At 35.5% G+C, this 19,561-nt stretch overlaps 1 protein-coding gene across 2 annotated transcripts in view; it reads right to left on the reverse strand.

Annotated features, from left to right (window-relative positions):
* Positions 1 to 19,561, reverse strand: part of RALGAPA1 (Ral GTPase activating protein catalytic subunit alpha 1) — a 136,342-nt gene that overhangs the window by 77,649 nt on the left and 39,132 nt on the right. Inside the window, exons 17-20 of one of the 2 annotated variants that reach the window (XM_075503154.1) lie at positions 9,353 to 9,520; positions 5,890 to 6,014; positions 3,450 to 3,666; positions 2,176 to 2,352 (exon numbers count right to left, since the gene is read on the reverse strand). In XM_075503154.1, coding sequence (XP_075359269.1) covers positions 2,176 to 2,352; positions 3,450 to 3,666; positions 5,890 to 6,014; positions 9,353 to 9,520 — 687 coding nt within the window. Of the gene's footprint in view, positions 1 to 2,175; positions 2,353 to 3,449; positions 3,667 to 5,889; positions 6,015 to 7,951; positions 9,521 to 19,561 lie in introns of both variants that reach the window. The other variant, XM_075503153.1, reaches the window with a different exon arrangement.

A 19,561-nucleotide genomic window follows, 5' to 3' on the forward strand; every position in this document is an offset into this window, starting at 1 on the left:
GATGTTCAAAGAAATCTTTTCCTACTTCTCTTCCATTCTGCTCATTAAGTGGGGGTGGATGAAAGTAGATCAAGAGCAAGAAAGAATGATGGGGGAGAGAGAAAGCGAGGGAGAGGGGGATAGAGAGGGACAGCGAGGGAAGGAGAGGGAGTGAAAGAGCGGGTAGGGGAGGGAGAGACCAGGGGAAGGAGGGAAAGAGACCTTCATATGATGGAAGAGAATGGCCAGAAATAATTATGGAAAATTTGCTGAACTACTGGATTCTTTTAAGAAGCACTAAAAGATACTCCAGCATACATGGATCCCAATTTGACAGAGAATACTGTGGGTGCAACTTGTTCTAGGACTCATAAACAGCAACCAATAGTAAACTCAATCATTTGCTAAGAATATGAAATACTGCCTATATGCCAAGAAGAAATTTTCCTTCCAAAAACCTTCAAAGCAGAACTATTCAGAAACAAGTTATTTTCTGAGCAGCAGAACCACTGAAAATTCATTTCTTTCGAGGGTGTTTTGAGGTTGAGTTTCTGCATGGATTTGCTGGTATCTAATATAGTAAATTCACTTTGCAGCCTCCCTGTCATGGGACTCTGCATACATGCAATTTTTACTAGATAACTGCCTAGCTTTCATAAAATTTCAAAGACAATAATGTCTTTCTGTTTTCTTCTTATATGTCAATTTATATGTCAGAAACTAGACAATGGGCTCCAACATTGTTGGGGGCATGGAACAGTCAGACAGAGACAGACAGCGTAATTGCACAAGTCTTGCTTCCTCAGGAAACCCAGCTAAATGCATGAGACACACAAAAGCTGCCTCTCTAAAACAGTGGTCCAAACAACAAGAAGAGACAGCCACAGAATCTCTCAATGGACAACTCAGTCATTAATTGCAATCTTATCCATTCAATTATACTGCCAACTTGGACAAAAATACCAAATAGGAATGAAATTATTAACATACAAAACAAACAAACAAACAGGAAAAGAACAGATTTTCTGCGAGGACTTTCAACAAGCACACAGAAAAGAGAAAAATGAAGACAACAGAAGTCAAGCTGAACATTGTTGAACAAACTGAACAACAATGTCCAAGAAAGCTAATACCATGCTTCTTTCAGCAGAAAGGCAATTTTAGAAAGTGAAAATTGTGATGGGGGAAGTAAAGATGTCTTTCAGTATCTCTGAAAACACAGAGTTTGATTTCTCACAAAGAACAAGACACTGTATGTAGGTATAAGCTTTCCCAGCTAAATAGGTACTTGTTTCCAGGGTTGTAACAGGAATGGTAGTGCGTAACAATTACGGAACAAGAAGTATGAAAATGACTATGGACATCTTTACTTCTCATTTACAAAACCTGGCAAGAGACTATTCTTCCAAATACTCCTCAGAGAGGGATATTCTTTCGGAAAGGAGCTCATTCAATTTGGGTTAACTGCATCACTTGGTGGTTGCTAATCTAATTGTCATTCTACCTCTTTTTCTCAAGAAACAGTTGCACAGTAAACTGGTGGAGCCTCAAGCTCATCAACTGAGGCTGTGACACACTGCTTCCTAACAGGCTTACTTTTTCATGAAAACAACAAGGGAAGTAGTAAAAGAAAAAGAGTTCTTAAGTTACACAAACGGAAACTCATCTTACATGGCACAGTAACTAACATTTTGCATATTAAAAGCTCCCAGTTACACAACAGACAATATAGAGAGAGGTTAAGATGGATGTATATAAAAGAATCCCATGATACGTCAGTGTGATACACTGGTTTGAAAGAACACTGTCAAAGTCTTCCAAGGAAAAAACCCTTCCTGAAAATTAGCTATTTGACTACCAGTAATAGAAGGACACTTGTAAGAGATCTAACATACATTATGTGGTAAGAGTTTTCTCCCTGGTAATTGTATAGATTTTCTCATGAAGGGTTTAAAATACATTTAGCACCAAGCCAAGGATCATATGGGTAACTAAGTCAGACAAAGGTTTTCCACTTATGTTATTTCACACATTACTTTTCAATAGCAATCAAAAAATAATTGACATCCAAGAATCATCTTATATAGAATATAGATTCATTGCAGAAGCTGGAACTTGCATTCTTCAGGATGGGTGGAAAATTTCTGAAATAAATGCGCTTTTTTTAGGTTGGTTTTTTTTTTTTAACTACTTTACCAGTAATAGTTGCAGCTTCAGCAGACAATGGTTGCTGATTGAGACTACTTGTTTCCGAATCTATGTGGAGCGTAGTTAGACTGGCCACTTCTTGCTCCTCGGCACTCTGTTGCTGTCCTGAAATTGCATCAACGTCAGTGGAAGCTGGCGTCCCTGCCTCAGTGCCAAAGCTGAAATCTGTATGAGGAAAGCACTGTATTAACTTACAACCTAAAAATACCACTAATATAAAAACCAAAAGCCCAGCGCCTCCATGTAAAACTTGTATGTGCATCTCCTATGCTACTAACACATTGTTGCAAAATTTACATAAAATGTAACAGCAGAAAGTAATTGACTATTACGAACATTCTCATTTCTGTCACAAAACTGTGACCGTACTTCTGGAGAAGACATTCCTATTACATGTCCTGTATTCTGCTTAGTTGCTGTAAGTGCACGTACATGAGAATAAAGTAAAAATAATGGAAACGTACATTAAGGAATTTATTTGCGAAATTTACAAGCTGGAAGAAATATCCAAGTTGGTTGTTAAAGCACTAACTTCAAACTAAAAATATGGCAAATGATATTCTAACAAATGGCTTTTTCAATGCTAAAGACAAAATGTCATGCTGAAATGTAGGTTTACATAACGTCACTTAGTTGCATAACATCTACGTATCTAAAAATTGTAATTTCTTCAATAAATTCTACCGTATAAACATTATTTCTCTCTTACATAATACATGAAGTCATAATTCCTAGCAACCGTAATGACCCCTTCTGTTGAACAAGAGTGGGAATGGATAAATGAATTAAAAGCGTTATGTTATTAAACAAAGCATACTAATTTTACCATGACATTACACTTAGTATCTTGATTAATCTATAGCTACACAAAGACCACTGTATCAATATCAGAAGCCCTTCTTTAAATTTTACCTAGATGTTTCCAAAAGAATTAAAATAACTTTCAAAATAAGTAACCTCTCATTTTTGTATTTTGTGCAAAACAGATGGATACGCTCCAGGGAGAAGACAATATTGTTTTCTAACTTCTGTTCGCTGTTGTTCTGCTTTTTGCACAGTAGTATTCCAGTGCTGTTTTGTTTAGTGTCCTATAAATGAGATAGCCTCTCTCAATAACTCTGCTTGCTCCATTAACTTGCTAATGATTTCAATGGGAAATCAAAATAAGCTCTCTTTACAGAAAACTGCTGGCATATAACTTAAAACAAAAAATCTGCAGGCAAGCAACCAAAAATACTACTACTTTTGAAAAATATACTTGCTTTCAAATTTGCGGCCATCATACTGGAAGGCGCTGAAAGAGTCAGAGTGGCTATCCGAACTGATGAGGTCACTGCTGCCCGCGCTGGCAGGCGATGTCCATTCGGAAGGCACGCCTGGGTCGTCTATAGGACGCATTTGGTTCTGTTTGTTCAATATATCAGGAAGGTCTTTAGGAACTTCCAGGCTGCCAGGACTGCTTCCTCTTCTTGTCACATTCTAAACATTGAAAAGGCATTATTTATCTTACAATCTTGGATGGCTTATTTACATAAAATGGAAAAAGCAATCCCACATTTGCAAATATCAGATGTAACAAATAGCTCATTTGAAGTACCTAAACCAGAAATGGTCATCATACTACATACATAGCCAAGACTTTCCAAAACCCCAGACAGGCATGCTGGGGAGTGAAGAACCCACGCAGTCACAGAATTTCATAAATACAAATTTTATTTGCACAATGAATTTTTGGGCACGTACCTTAAAAGGCTAGGATTCAGACTAGCATGTGCCACACATGTATTAGGTAAGACTTGAGAGAGAAAAATAGTAAAACAGTATATTATCTCCAGATCATGTCTAAATTACTAAAAAAAACTTGTTAACCTTGGTTCCAGAGACAAGCAGAAAAAAATGTAAAGGAATTTTGTTTTCTGGCCTATACGCTACCATGCTATGAGCAAAAATTTAATGTACACCACAAGCAAACGAATTTACTAATTCATGCATTAATTTTCTTATGATTAAGCCAAAACCTTGGTATTGACTTGGACACCAGAGACAGCATATAGCAGAAATAAGGCATACAGATTTGTTCATGTAAAAGTAAGGTGGTGTTCTACTTGGAGTCTTTCTTTAAGCGTTTTTTTTTCAAGGATAGAACTGTTTGCTTGAAAGGGAAGAGAGATAAAAGTAGAAAAGCCATTTTATGAAATGGCTTGAAATCTTTATGCGTTATGAAGCTGAAGACGACTTCCTTTTACACTAGGCCCAGTCACTTCTCTATTCTTTTACTACCCTACTACTAATTAGAGATTTACTCAGACTGACAAGCTTTTCATGATACAAGGTTTTAGCATTCAATAGATATAACAACTTAAAACTAATCTTAATTAAGTTGGTACTCTGTTTTAAGGCATATCTATTTTTGCATGCTAGATTACAAAATCAGCGGCAGTTTCAAAATATTTATTCAAACTTATCTTAGCTATTTTTTGCTACCTAAGGAAAGTATCAATTCTCTTGTCTGAACTATTAATAATCAATATTCTTGCCCATCTATGTGAAAACAAGTAGTATTCACTCTCTTTTGCTCTTCTTCTGTGGCCAGCTGTGATGATTTCTGTTTTATTAATTTGCAGACTAAGTTAACGTTTTTTTAATAGACTTCAAGTTAGCATTTTTGTCTTGTAACTCAAGACTTAATAACCAAGAACACTTTGCACCATCAATGAAGTTTCATAAACATGAGTTCAATACAAAAGAGAAAAAAGCATATACATTTGGACAAACTCTATAGGTCCTCTCTTTGCCATTTATAAAAGATGATGACAAACAAATTATTTTTTCTAATCGCTTTGAAGAATCTTCTTCTGCCCCTTATTAGCAACAACTGAACTACTTGTTGACAACTTTCTACAGGAGCATGTCTTAAAATGACCTTCTTAAAAAAACAATCTTAAAAAATTCTAAGCAGAAAAAAGAACGGAACAACTTTGAAACGTTACATTTAAATTGTTACCCATTCTGTTCTTAATTTGCAACTTTTTTTTGAAATATTTCTCCTTTCGTTGCTAGTTAATAAAACACTTATCTCTTCAAATCAGTTGTCTTGTTCTGCAAGCATTCAACAGTAACCAGAAATTCTTGACTTAAATTGATTAAAATTTCTCATTATGAATGACATTCCAAACAACATGACATTTCAGGGAAAGTATAGGAAGAAAGCATACGAAAAGTTGGTTAAATTAGCAGAGAACTATTTCCAAGAAATTATTCAACACTTGTAAGTGAAATAAAAAAATTAAGGAAAAACATATACTGGTGTAGCTTTGTAGTCTGTTGCACTGACCATACCTGTAGAGAATAGTACCATACTACAGCACACTGAGGACTGCAAATTTACGTATAAACTATTATTCTGAAACTGTCCGTATACAAAGATCTTTACAGGTGCAATTAAGGCCGTTTAATTCAGTGAGACTATTCACCTGACAGTAACTTCTGCATTGCTTCCACAATGAAGATTTAATAGATGTGAAAACACAAATGGCATAAAATTATGTCAAAGGCAAGGAATAATTAAGTGATATTCTTAATTCCTTCTGATTCATAAAATCCAGAAAAATATGTTTTAGTGAACTGATTTATAACGTTATAGATAAGTTCATGCATATACGCAGACTTACATACTGAAATGTAAGAAGTTTAAAGGCTTACCAGTGCACTACCACTGCGGAGTCTCTCAGCTATAAATTCATCCATGAGGTCAGGAACATTTGTATTGCTACTGCCAATATCACTATCAATAGGGTGCAGCTTTTGACTCATGTCCTCTCTATTAGCTAAAAGCAAACGAACAACTGTATATAGTAAAGAACACATCAAGACATTTTCAAAACAAAAGGTAAAAAATGAAAAAACCCTGCTAATTAACAGAAATTTTTTAAAAATCAAAATTGCCCAACATGCATTTTAAGAATTTCCCTCTTTTAAAGCAGATTCTACTTTAAGAATTAGTACGGCCTCTTCTTCCCACTAAGCAGGGGTTAGTCGATTTCCAGTACCACCTTTAAGAGCAAGAAGCTTATAGGTAAGCACTACTCAAAGTTGTTAATGCTTGCTTTAAGGATACAGCACACATTCTTCCTCCATATCACAAAAAAATAAGTAATAAATCAAAAAATTTTTATATGATTCCTAGAGGCTCCTTTTTCATTGCATTCCTAATGAAGAGCAATGTAGTGGAAAAAGTAAATTAGGTTGTAATATGTACTAATGACAAATACCAATGTGGCACTGTATACAGTTAGTATAAATAGTGCAAAGAAAATCTTATGTAATAAAATTACATGCTAGTACACGGAATGAAAATTCAAAGTCTGGATGGTGAATGGTTATAAACAAGTATAATTAAGTTCACTCATTTATCGGTGTTATATTTTTTATATAACTATACTGTTCATATTTAACTGTGGCTGTTACACCTGACTTCATGATCTTCGCTTTTAAAGTCTTCAAGTTATTCCAGTTCATGTTTTCTCTGTAAGAATTTTTCCCTCAGTGTCATCTCTTGTGAGACCACAGTGTAGTTTATTCTAATATTGAGGCTCTGTTAAATGTTACAGATTTCAAATAAAGTGTACTTCTCAAATTAGTGCTTTCTAGAGATCTCTTTTTCAGAAGTCTATATTCTGCAGAGAAGCAAATCGCTTTTTTGAGACCCATGACAGTCACGCTCTCGTGGAGCTATGCTTACAAAGACTGCCCTCAGGTGGCATTAACATCTCGATGCAGGATGCATTACAGAATCCTCTGTTAATCATGCCAGCATAACAATGGGAAAAAAGAAAACCTGCATTACTGCTGAAAGTTAATTTATTGTTCATTTAAGGTTATTTAAGATGTGAACTAAGACAATGGCTATTAGAGCGACAGCCTTCTTTTTCGATCAGTCCACAGAGGTCTCATAGTTAGCAGGAGAAGGACTATCATGAGACCTTCATGAACATCCACAATTCCAAGAAAAAAGAAAGCAATGAAAGATGTTGCCAAGATGTAACTGCATCCATTTTGATGAATGAATACAGAAAGGCCTACAGCATGTTTTGGAAAAGATTCAAACAAAACCTTATGATTAGACTCACAGAGATCCGTCGTAATGAAATCATTCCAGTAGTAGGAGATTTCCATTTAAGACTATTTTTAACAATAAGTTATCTAAACTGACCTCCAAATGTAAATTTGAGGGGCTTTTTTGTTTTGGAGGAGGAAAAGGAGGAAGAGGAGGAGGAGGAAGAAGAAAACACACTAAATGAACCAGAAATACAATTAGTTCAACCTAGCTGGTCGAGAGCCAGGTCCTTCCGACAAACAAACTACACTCACAGTAGAATAGCACATTCTGATAAAATATGCATATGCCAATCATTCAGTAGGCTGAATTTTAAGACTCTGCATGGTAGATGAAAATTCAAAACTCTCAAGGCTTAATCCTTTATTAGGTCATTTACTGTCTCTTCCTCTTCCCTAACCTGATGGTCTTCAGCAGCAAAGAGGTTCAACTAAATATCTTGAAAAGGGAAATTAGTAATTTAAAGTATGTAAAAGTAACTTATGCTGGGAGAAAAATCAGCTGGCTGTAGGCGCATGCATAACCAAACAGGGAAAGCAGTGATCATCCCAAAGCCTTTTGATTGCTTAACAGAGCTTGCTTCAGTTGCATTAAGCCAAACTGGTGCTGCCTTTCTCCTTTTGCGCTCTGCACACTGTTAGTGCTCACCTGCAGCTTTCCTTCCAAAATAGCCCATTACATGACTGTACAGATCCCTCAGTGGAGCCTCTGCTGGCATTCTGTTCTGCCTCTGTGGGGAAACATTTGCCTTCGGCTTCGAAAGAGCATGTACAACAGTTTTATAAACACCACCCAGGGAGCCCTGCTGTTGCGCTGACTCCTGACCTGATGCTCTAAAGGCACTACGATTATGGAACTGATTAACTGCAATACCTTCTTTTTGCAACATGGCTGCTTGAGTTTCTGTAGATTCCTTAATTTGCTTGCTACCAGCTGAAGCAGCACTGATCGCATCTAGAGGTCTATATATTCCAGGTCTAACCAGCTCCGTGACAGCCGATGAGCTGGTGCTTGCACTGGTACTGGTGTTGCTGCTACCACTACCACTACTACTGAAGCCACTGAGTTTACGAAGTCTTGCTTTCCAAGCGGCCTCTTTGCTCTCAAGAGGATTGTAAAATTGAACCGATTCTGTAGATGGCCTAAAAGTAACATGAACGCTATTTCTTTTTTTAGTCGTTATTTTCATGATTTTGGCCCTATGAGTTACGGTTTCAGATATACTCCTTTTAGTTGGTGACTGTTTGTTTGTGCCTGTGATGTGAGGCGTTTGAGGGTTAACTTGTGCTTTAGGAAGAATTTTCTTTGCATGCATAACACGTGAGTTGGTTACTTTTTCATTAAACTGGGCACTTTTATGCTTTTCAGCTACTGCTGCTTCCACAGCTAAATCTACATCAGCTTCAGTGGCTGCTTGCCTGTACAGGTATCTCTTCCCTTCTTTGCTGCTAGGACTACTTGAGCCATGATCGAACACACTTTCATACTGTTTATCAATATTTAACTGTCTGGCTTTATCAAGTGCTTGATTTCTTGTAAAAATGTCTACTTGAGTAGGTGCAATATTACTTATAAAGCCACTTTGGTTTTGTTCTAGGTGCAGCTCTGTGTTATCGGCTCTTTCTGTAACAGTGATGCTATTCGTGCATTGACCGGTCTGATCTCTGTTTTCTAATCCATCCAGTGGTAATCTATCATTCCTATTTACTGATGTATCAACTTCGTGAGCAGAAGCCTCACATTTATCTATCTCAAAGTTACCGCAAAGTTCTTCTTTTTCTTTAAGATATTCTCTCAGAGAGGAAAGGAGATCATCTTCACCTTCAAGGTCAACATACTGGCTTTGTTCAAAGGCTGTGTTTGCAAACTCTACCGGCCCTATTAAATGACAAAGATGGTCATAAATACTATCCCCAACTTCCAAGGAGGACTCTCTGCTATTTGTATCAGTGATATGGCTTTCAGTGGATCTATGCATTGAAGAGGTCTCAGTGGAACTCTGTAAGCTTGGAGCATGATGGGATGAACTGTCAATGACAGGAACTGCACCTTTGGCTCGTTCAACTGCAAACGGTTCCAGGATGTCAGAGGTGCTGCTGCTTCGTGGCAGTGGCTGTTCCTCATTTAATGCACCAAAAACTTCACTTGGAGCATCCTCACTCTGTGAAAAATGTCTGACTCGAGGTGGACGTGGAAGAATTTGAGTATCGTCAATGTCTGTAGGAAAAAAGTATATGTAACATACACTAAAATTTACATACAGAGACAATATTTATTTACCACTACATCCTAATTACGTGACTTTAAAAGCCAGGAAAGTCCAGAGCCTTGTTTTCTTAAGTACAACAACAATATTTTTTCCAATACTAGAGTGTTAAAAACACAGGCACATAATATCCAGTACAGAATGTAATATAAATGAGTTAGACCATCAGAACACAGTTTTAAATGTTAACATGCATGAGAACAAACAGTGAGACCATGGAACGTTTGGAAATACAGTTAAAGCTAGGGCTGTGCCAATAAGTTCAATAATTCAACCAATATTATTCCAGCTAGCTTGTTCAGGAAATGGTTACCTGGAATACAAATCAGCTTAACAGTAGTACCCTTCACGGAATGTACATCTTCAGAAAAATGCACAACTCCAAAGAGAACAAGTAAGTTTTCTGGAAAATTACAATTATCTATTGAAGCAGCAAACTATTAGTTTTTTCATAACTTGTATGAATATATATACATTACTGAAATATCAGAAAGAATACTATCATACAATTATTAATATTATGGCATATGTAATATAGTGTATACCTAAAGACTAAAGCTTTTAATTGACAGGGAAGAGCTGGCCCTATACGGCAAAGATGACTATACATAACAGATAATTTAAAGAGATACCCTTTTTCCCTGGAAGGATGTTTTGTCTCTCATCTTCAAAATGCGAAACTAAATATTAAATGGAGGCTCACCTCACCTTCTTCTTCCAGTTCTACTCAAGCAAATGTGACATTTATGAGAGTTACCAAATTAAGGACTCTGCTACTGAAAAACATCCTGCAGCCTCACAACAGTTAACATTAGAATAAAACCATTTTTGTTTAGGAAAAGATCAGAACATTTGTTACGACCATTTAAATCAGTGATGCCTTGTCTCCGTTGAGACTAGTATGTTAGCATCAGTACAAATCATAGTTAACTGTAATGAAAGCTGCAGTTCCAACAAGGATCACCTAGGAATTGTACAGAAGTATCTTCAGCCCACTTCACATCATCCACCAAAATAAAGAACCTTCACGCTCCTCTTCAGATTTCCTGATACGTTATAGGAACACTACATACTATCAAATCACTGGTGTATGCAAGACTAAGTATCTCTTACAGACAATTCAACTAATTACAAGAATTTGAGCTATCCCTTGCAGTCTTTTTATGGGAAAGGCACTTGAACAGCAAGGTAAAAACAGCTTTCTCAATTTTCTGTTGGTTTCTTTTTGATAGAAACCCTTATTTCCCAGATCTATTTTTTCCTACCTACCACTTAAAAAGTTGTAGATACGCTTTTAAAGTTGGGAATAACAATAAAGAGCTTAAATGAACACCAACAAGAGTTAATAAATAAACAGACTTATCACAATAAACAGACTTACCTTGTTGTTCTATCTAGAGGGTTTATCTTCAGAACTGCAATGGTGAATTTACTTAAAATCAGCACAAAATTTAAGCCCTTTTCCCTCACCTGTATCTGATGTGTTACTGCCAAAATAAATATTTTAAATTATTACTTCATGGATCTCTATACCTATTTCAGTAATACTTAATAACAATAATCTGAAGTAACCTTAAAAACCTGTTTTAAAGTGCTCACACTTTTCTGAGAATGTTAGAGCTGGAGCTGAATTTTCTCATATTTTCCTTCTGAGCAAAGCATACACACTGGAGGAATGAGATACATCTGTACTTAACTAAAAGTATGTGTTGGAAGATGACAAGTAGTATTTCCATGCTCAATTTTTCAGAGAAGTTAAAATTTGAAAATTAAAGTTTGGCCTGATACAAAGTTTACTGAACTGTAAAGAAGCTATTAGACAGGAAATAGAGAGGTCGTTATTGGAAAAAGAGAGTAGACATCCAAGCTATTTCAGAAAATAAACACAAACTGAAAATCATCATATATGGCAGAATTTATTACCCTTTTCCTCTCTCTTCAGCTTTGATAAGCAACAGATTTTTCATAATTGTTCTTGTTCAACTTATTACTAACTACATGAATTAATACCCTCTGAAATGAATGGTGTCTCTCTCTAGTTGGAACTGTTATTTCAAACTCTCTATTGACTTAGGCAGAGATTAACACAGGCTATGCTTATATAGCCTCAAAGCTATTTCTTACAGCTGCAAAGAAAGGACTATAGGGTTCAGTCAAAAATATGTATGATAGTATTATATGAGATTCATATATGTAACTATGATACACCGATCTCATCTTGAGCCCTCAATATGCATCCTTCATACCTTCTATAAACTTAAGCTTATCTAAAGCAGCAGCTTGAGGATTGCATACTGTGCATGCATGCGGTGATTATGATTCTCTAGGATGTTAAAAATTACTGGATGGAGAACTCCAAATGCACGCCAAGCAGCTCCACACATTGAAATAAATTCAGCTAGATTTATTTCAATGTTGATCCAGTATTAATTTTAGGTGCTTACATATGCATGACTAGCACATACAAGTACACAAACATTTTCAAACACACGTGTAGTGCTTGTGCCAGTAGAGATTTCTTTTTTGTAGAACAGAGGAAGAAATTAAGGATATGAAAAATATACTGTTATTGCAATATCAGCACTGAAAATACAGACAATGTCTAAAAACCCAAGTGAACAGCTTCTTCACAACCGGGGCTCACCCTTGCACACAGGTATACAGTCAAATTGGGACACCATTAATTCCTAAGGAGTTTTCACTAACTACATTGCAATTGTGCGCCAGAAGGCTGTGTATCTGACACACACTGCACGTACTTAGGAGAAACGCTGCCCTGGTTCCTAATACATTACAGTGAGGAAGAGATTGAAATTGGTAGTTCTAGCCAATCTCACCCAATCACAGCTTTCCTTAAATCAACCTTACCTCTTCTTTTTCTGCTAGAAGGCAGAAAGAAAAGGTAGTTTTTCAGCATCAAGTGGGAGACAGATATGCTAAAATACAAACTCATGGAGAGACACATTCTGGCAAGAAAGCGTGAGTGCAAGTAGAAGATTCCCATGTAATGTTGGGACAGGATTATATTTCATCATGGAAAATTAGTTCAGAAAGTGGAGAAAAAATAACACAGTTTGCTTCTCAGCTTTCATTTTGATTCTTCTACAAGAACACACTCATTCTGTGAGTTTCTGGGATTAGAGAATAATTACAGCCATATTGACATTACAATTATGATTTCTTTGTATTTCATCTTTAATCATTAATTACTGATTATGGAGCAAGGTTCTAAAGGCATAACATGCATCTCCCTTTCATGTTAATACTTCCTTTGATTCTTTTAGTCCCAGTGGATAAGAAAAATCTCCCACCTGCAATTCATTAGACTGCCATTTGACCCATTGCTTCCAGGAATCTTGCCTACATCTCACTGACACTTTTTTCCACAGGCGGTCTTGTACCTGAAAATCCTCAACAGGAGCAGGAATGAATCGTTATTTTGCTAGTTATCCTGTAAACGTGTAAGACTGGATTTCCTTTGATTCTAACAGGTTAAAAGAAAAGTTCTTTTTAGAAATAGTGCAGATTTGCAACAATTGCGCTACACTAAATCACTTCACTAACTAAACATCTTAAAGCATAAATCTCCGCTTCCACTTTCTGGATCCTATTTGAAAAGTCATAAATATTCTGCATATAGAAATACAGCATAACTTAAAAACTACATGAAGGAATTACAATCTTAGGAAAAGCATCCTCTATGATGCTAGATGACTAGATGTCAATATGGAGCTTTTGCAATAAACTTTCTTAACCTGCTGACTGATTTTCAAGCAGAAACATTATGTCTCAATACATAACGAATTCTAGTGGTGTGTTCTGCCTTCCTCTTGAAAATTAATATACTGTACTGTACATAAGGTAAAGGTTTTGGCATAAATGCTTTCTTTTGCACTACCTGTCAAGATTCACTAGTGTTCAGCGAGTCAATCTTTCAATGAGGAGTTTCACAGCTAAAAAAAGGAGCTGAATACTACTTCAGAAAACTGAAGGGTATCCTATTCTGATTAGGGCATCCTATTCTTTTGGAATCATTTGAAACATCCTCTCATTTGAGTTGTGTTGGATCCGGAAGTCAGTTTGGATAACAGGGATATTCATATAATCATGAAATAAGAGGAAGGGCTGTCACAGCAAGCTAAACATCATTCATTACCTAAAGTACACTTATGATAGAAACAATTTGATTACTTCCCAAATTACATGTTGTATGTCTGGACACAGAAGGCTTTCAGAAAAGAATATATTTACTGTAAGAAGAAAAGGCAAGGAAAAAGATAAAGTTCCATGTTTAAAAAAAAAAAGAAAGAAGAGAGAGAGAGCAATAAAGAATGCAGAAAATTAAAAGAGCAAAATGCACTCTGATCCGGTGGATAGTTTTTCCTTTACTCTGCTGCTTCCCCATCAACACTCTAACGGCTTGCTTTTCCTCACTTGAGCTTTTTAATTTTCTGGCAATGTTCAAGATTCTTGGGCACATCATGAAGCTGTTTCAACACCCATCTGTTGGAGAAGACACCAAAGCCAGGAAGCACCTAGGACCTTTTCTATGTTAGAAGTTCAAAGGTCTGTAAAATTATTTCACTTTTAAGAATTACATTGGTCGTGCAGTTTTTGTATCGGATGAGTATCAACAAAAAGGATAACAGCAAAAGAGCCATCAGGTTTGGGACACGTTAGAAGAAAGATGCAAGCCAGGACTTTTCAGAAACATGGATGATAAAATTGACTGCAAAGCACTTTTGCCTTCTTTAAGACAGGACAATTAAGTATCAGTGACTATATGGCAAAATAATAGTTCACTGTGACAGTTCATTCCCTTCTGCACGTGCTCTTAAGATCTTCATTAAGAATTGACTACTTCCAACAATGTTATGGCCAGGTAAGATCTATTTCCTAATAGGTTGTTCATGTATCATTCCTATAAAAAACCCTATCTTCTAAGTTCTAATAATTTATATCTCAGAAGAGATATCCTTTGCACTCATGTTTATTAATTTATTACATATAATTTGTATTTTATTATTCTTTGTTTGTCGTGTCAAGATTTGCATTCAAATACTTTGTAATTTTTCTTTGTGAAAGTCTGGTATCTCTAGAGTGGGTTTCTCGAACTTTCCTGATTCTCCATTTATGTTTTCAGATTGAATACTAAGGCACCACGTTTCTGTTTCACAACAAGACGACTTAATTTTGGACACACATCAAAATACAATTATGAAAATGCAGTTCTTGGTACTTATTGGATAACAAAGGCAGGCAGGAGAGACAGAAAAAAAAAAAGAACATATCTTCCATTAAAAATTACTGCCATTAAGTCCTTATATTTGTACACAGTTTTGACTGTATATATAGTCCTCCCACTGTGCTTTCATTTTTTTTTCACTCATTGAGACGAAGGCGTAATATGATTGTCAGCCTTACACACTACTAATTTACACCTATGTAATAGCTGCAGCACGGGGAAAAAAAATGACATTATCTGTATCTGTAAACTTTCATGCATGAATTTTTAAAATATGTGCTAATTCTAATTGCTGAACCCATTTGGTCAAAGAAAATTATCCAAAGAAAGCTAGTGTCAAACTTCTAGCCTACCACCTTGCTGGACCAAACATAATGTTGAGGAAAACTACAACTCTTTAAAAAATTGATCATTTGGAAAACACCAGCAAAACACAGCACTTCAGAATTCCAAACTGTATAGAATTTTTTATGTTTTTATATATTAATGAAAAAAGGCATACTGTAAAGCGTATTATATGATACCATATACTTCAGACATTTTTTTTTCTTAGGAGCTAAAGTATATCATTATCATGGTTGTCCACACAACATCTACGACACTGAATTCAAAAATTTATGTAGAAAGATGTAAATGGCAAGTCAAAGTAAAATTATGTTCTTCCTTTTCCTCCCTCACTCATCACAAATAAGAACTTTAGATTAGTTGTACTCTCTGGTAGACAGATGCTATATTACTGCTTACCAATAAATTGAAAAAGCAAGAGATTTCTCTAATTTTCACTTTTATGACAGTAAACATTGGCACAGCACTAACTTCCAACAGTTCCAGAATGAATTGCAAAATAGCATGGTATTTTTACATAACTCAAAATATTCATTCTTAATCTCTTCCCCTCTCCCCCCATCCCCCAAGTATTTTTACTTTGAAAAATTTAATGATTTAGCAGAATTTGAAAGCAGAAGGTTTAAAAAAGTGATAAAGGGGGTGCAGAAATTAGCAGAGGTGGCACTACCTGAAAGCTCATCAGAAAGGGGAGTGAGAACAATATCAGGCAAGAAGGGTTTGGAAGTATGGATCAGAACAGGAGCACTTTTAGCACTGCGTATATAGGCCGATGGCAGAGCACATTCACCAATGGATCGGCTTCTCATGGCTTTAAAAAGGAAAAGAAAGAAGTGGGGAAGGAAAAAAGAAGAGTGACTATAATGAAAGGCTTGTGTCACAGAAAAAGCAGCAACAGAGAAAACAAAGATAAAAAGGAAGAAAATTCAAAAATTAAAACACTTCAGCACGGCAGATATTGGCAGAGCTGTAAGAAAGAAAAAAATCAGTGGACACATAAGACATTTTGAGTTTCTAAATTTTATGTAAAGCAGCAACAATGCCTTTATGACGATTACAGAGATTTTGCATTCATAATCAAGAAACTAATTAACACTTTTTTTTCCCATTGCATCAGGGGTTGAAAAATCAAAGTTAAAGTCACTCCACAAGCACTCAGAACTTGAAATTTTTTAACAGAAAAAGCAACTTACACTACATTTGCATTTTTCTAGTTTCCTTTGGTTTACTCCTGAAAAAGTATCTCTGAATTTTACACATACCCATACTCTTGAAATCAAGATTCTCCAAAAGACATTCAAAAGCATAAGGAGAAAATGACCAATTCTGTGTGGAGAAATTTGCAATACAACTTGTTATAGTTCCACATTAAAAATGAAGTGACTGAAGTGAAATGGTTTGACAACAAAAAGGATTCAATTGTTTCTTATCCATAGGGTCTGGCTTTTAATCGATACTGGATAAATCTTGCTAAACTGATCTTAATTCACCTTTTCATATCTCATCTCCTGCCAACAGGCCTACAGAATGGAAAACTTACATAAGAATTGTGGCATCAGGATCAAAGTTTTATCTGCAGCTTTTCCAATAGATTTAAAATGAATCTTTATGACATTTGTTTTCCTTTGTCAGAGTAAGACATAGCAAGAACCGATACTGCATTCAATCTCAAAGTACACTTGAAGTTCTTCAAAAAGTAATATTAATTATTTCAAGCAGCTTCCTTTTCAAACCATTGCAAATTTGATAACTTGTTTTAAAATAGTTGCTGATAAACTTCTTTTAAGGAAACTTCAGTGCATCTTACATAAATATTGTCAGTACAATATTTAATCAGTCTTTGAACTTTTCTATATATATTTTCAAAACGACATGGAATATAGACTTAGAATCTTAGTGCTCCTGATCTGAATGGAGTGCAGTGAAAGCTGAGCACATCACACTTCTAAATCAGGTTAAAGAATTGTCCCCAACAGCAACGTGCAGATAACTTGGGCAGGTCAATGTACATAGAGCAGAAAACACATTTGACAAATGCAGCACAACTTAAGTGGAGTCTTAACATCAGTTTGAAAAAACAATTCAGAAAGACAGACGTTTTAAGACTGAAGCTATTCTCTACTATACTCAGTTTATAAGACAGAAACCAATTAAAAAAAAAAGGCAATTATGTATAAGGCTTTAACATGTCTTTGTTTAAGAGATACAATAATAAAATTCAGGATAGGGTGATAGTTAGATGCATTACATTCATCATTGTGCATCTTAAAAAGAATGTAGGCAAGAGAAAAAATAACAAGCTACATAGTAAATCTTAAGGGTCTTTTCCAACCTAAATGATTCTACAATTCTAAATAAACCAAGCTTTTGAGATTGGATATTGTGTTGATTACAAATCTTAACATGAAGTGTCCCTTGTAATTTGACTGGATCTTTTCCACCATATTACATTGTTACTAGCTGGGGGGGACACAGAACAACCCATTTACAATTTGGAAGGTGGAAATTTACAGAAACTTTTGAAGGAAAAATTGCAGTGTATTATTATTGAAAGTGAAATTAACTTTGAGATGCTGTAAAAGGAAAACGTCACCTCAGTGAATTATTATTTTAAATAAGATGGGTCACATTCAATTACATAGTTAAGTAGAGGCAAACTTAATACCAGAATGTGGACTAGTTATTTGACAGTTTATAACCTTCCACTGTTGTCTGTAGACAAAAGCAGAACAATAGGTTAGTAAATTCTTTCTCATCTGATATTTTTATAGGACTAGAATCTGCTGCCTAAGCCACAAATTCTGTATCTAGCCCTATAGAAGATTTTTCAACCCATATGCATATCATGTTTAAAGGCCCTTTTCCAAAAATTACTTTACATAAGTTCAGGCTAAAAATGTATACACTGCATATCAGAAAAGCTGTGATTTTTATTTGAATAACACACACATACACACAAATTTGGTGCAGCAATAAATGTGTGCTGGCATGAGGATGGCTCAAAAAATAGAGGTGCACAGATGTACACAAAATGTGTACAACATAAAACAGATGGAAAAGAACCCCCAGCTTTTTCTTACCATAAGATATTCAACATGCACATCCCCCCTACTCAGATATAAAGAGTATATTACTCACAGTCAAAGGAAATATACTACATATCAGATATCATGCAACGTATCTGAGGTCTGACTCAATTCCAGGCTTAGCTTGTGGAGGTAATGTTAAACTGAAGGAGAAGATCTGACCAGCAAAATGTTCTATAGAAAATTTTACTTATTGTGACTATAAACCAGTTTTTTTATTATGTGATCCTGTGTTAACTGGCACAGATTAAGAAGCATCTGAACAGCTCTCTTAGCAGACCTGAGAGACAATAACAAGCAACTGTTGCAGACAGTTAAGACATATGCTTTTGTAACATATCTTCATTAACATTTTAAAAAACTGAAGAGTTTGGGATTCTGGCTCTGGCAATTCTTTTTGGGTTTTTCATCTTTTAAAATCATCCTACTAATGCTACGATGCTTGGCCACAGGTGGTATTCTACAATATGAACAGAGCTGAAATTTTAACTGGTTACAGTAGTACAAACTTGGCTTATTAATATCAAATATGTAAGATAATTGGAGGAAAGGAACAAAACCATGGAAGCTAAAGTACAGAGAAACTAAAATCAGATTAGTTCACTGCTAACCAGGTCAATATATAGCTTGATTAGGATAAATTTCAGCCATTTTAGGGCTAACATCATATAAATAGCCATCTTTCAAATAGCAGCAAAACAAAACCATTAATAAATTGACCAAACAATATAACCTTCTGACAGAATATCTGAAATATTAACAATTTGGGAAGGAGAAATTTTAACATGAGCTTTACCTTGTTAAGACAATTAAGATTTAAAACAAAAACACCACAACAGTTCATCACAGACTATCTACAGAGAAGCAGAAATTACATTTAAAGTATCTGTGATCCATAAGGAAAACCTTAGTCAAACTAGGTGCTGTCAGCATGAGATACAGGAAAAGCTGTGTAGTATTTGAATGCATGAAAAACACAGGAAACTTTGGAGTAGTGACTTCATTTTCTCACGTGTCTGTACTGCTTATAAAACAATTAACTCTCCCACACCACCAAAAGCCTTACAAGAAAACAAATTTTTAAAATGAAGAACTTTGAAGAATATTCAAATAAAAACTTTGGCTAAATAACCTCTGTGACTTAAAAAAATTAATTGTAAGTATTTTTGGAAAGAAAATGTTAATTTCTGAAAAGCTAACATAATTATATATTCAACAGCCAATATGCATCCCCAGTTTCTAAAACTGTCAGAATGTACCTGCTTCCAAGAAGTATCAGTGAAGCAATAACACACAATGACCAAAGCCACTACTAC

The sequence above is a fragment of the Mycteria americana genome, chromosome 5 (assembly GCF_035582795.1).
Source record: "Mycteria americana isolate JAX WOST 10 ecotype Jacksonville Zoo and Gardens chromosome 5, USCA_MyAme_1.0, whole genome shotgun sequence".
NCBI lineage: Eukaryota > Metazoa > Chordata > Aves > Ciconiiformes > Ciconiidae > Mycteria > Mycteria americana.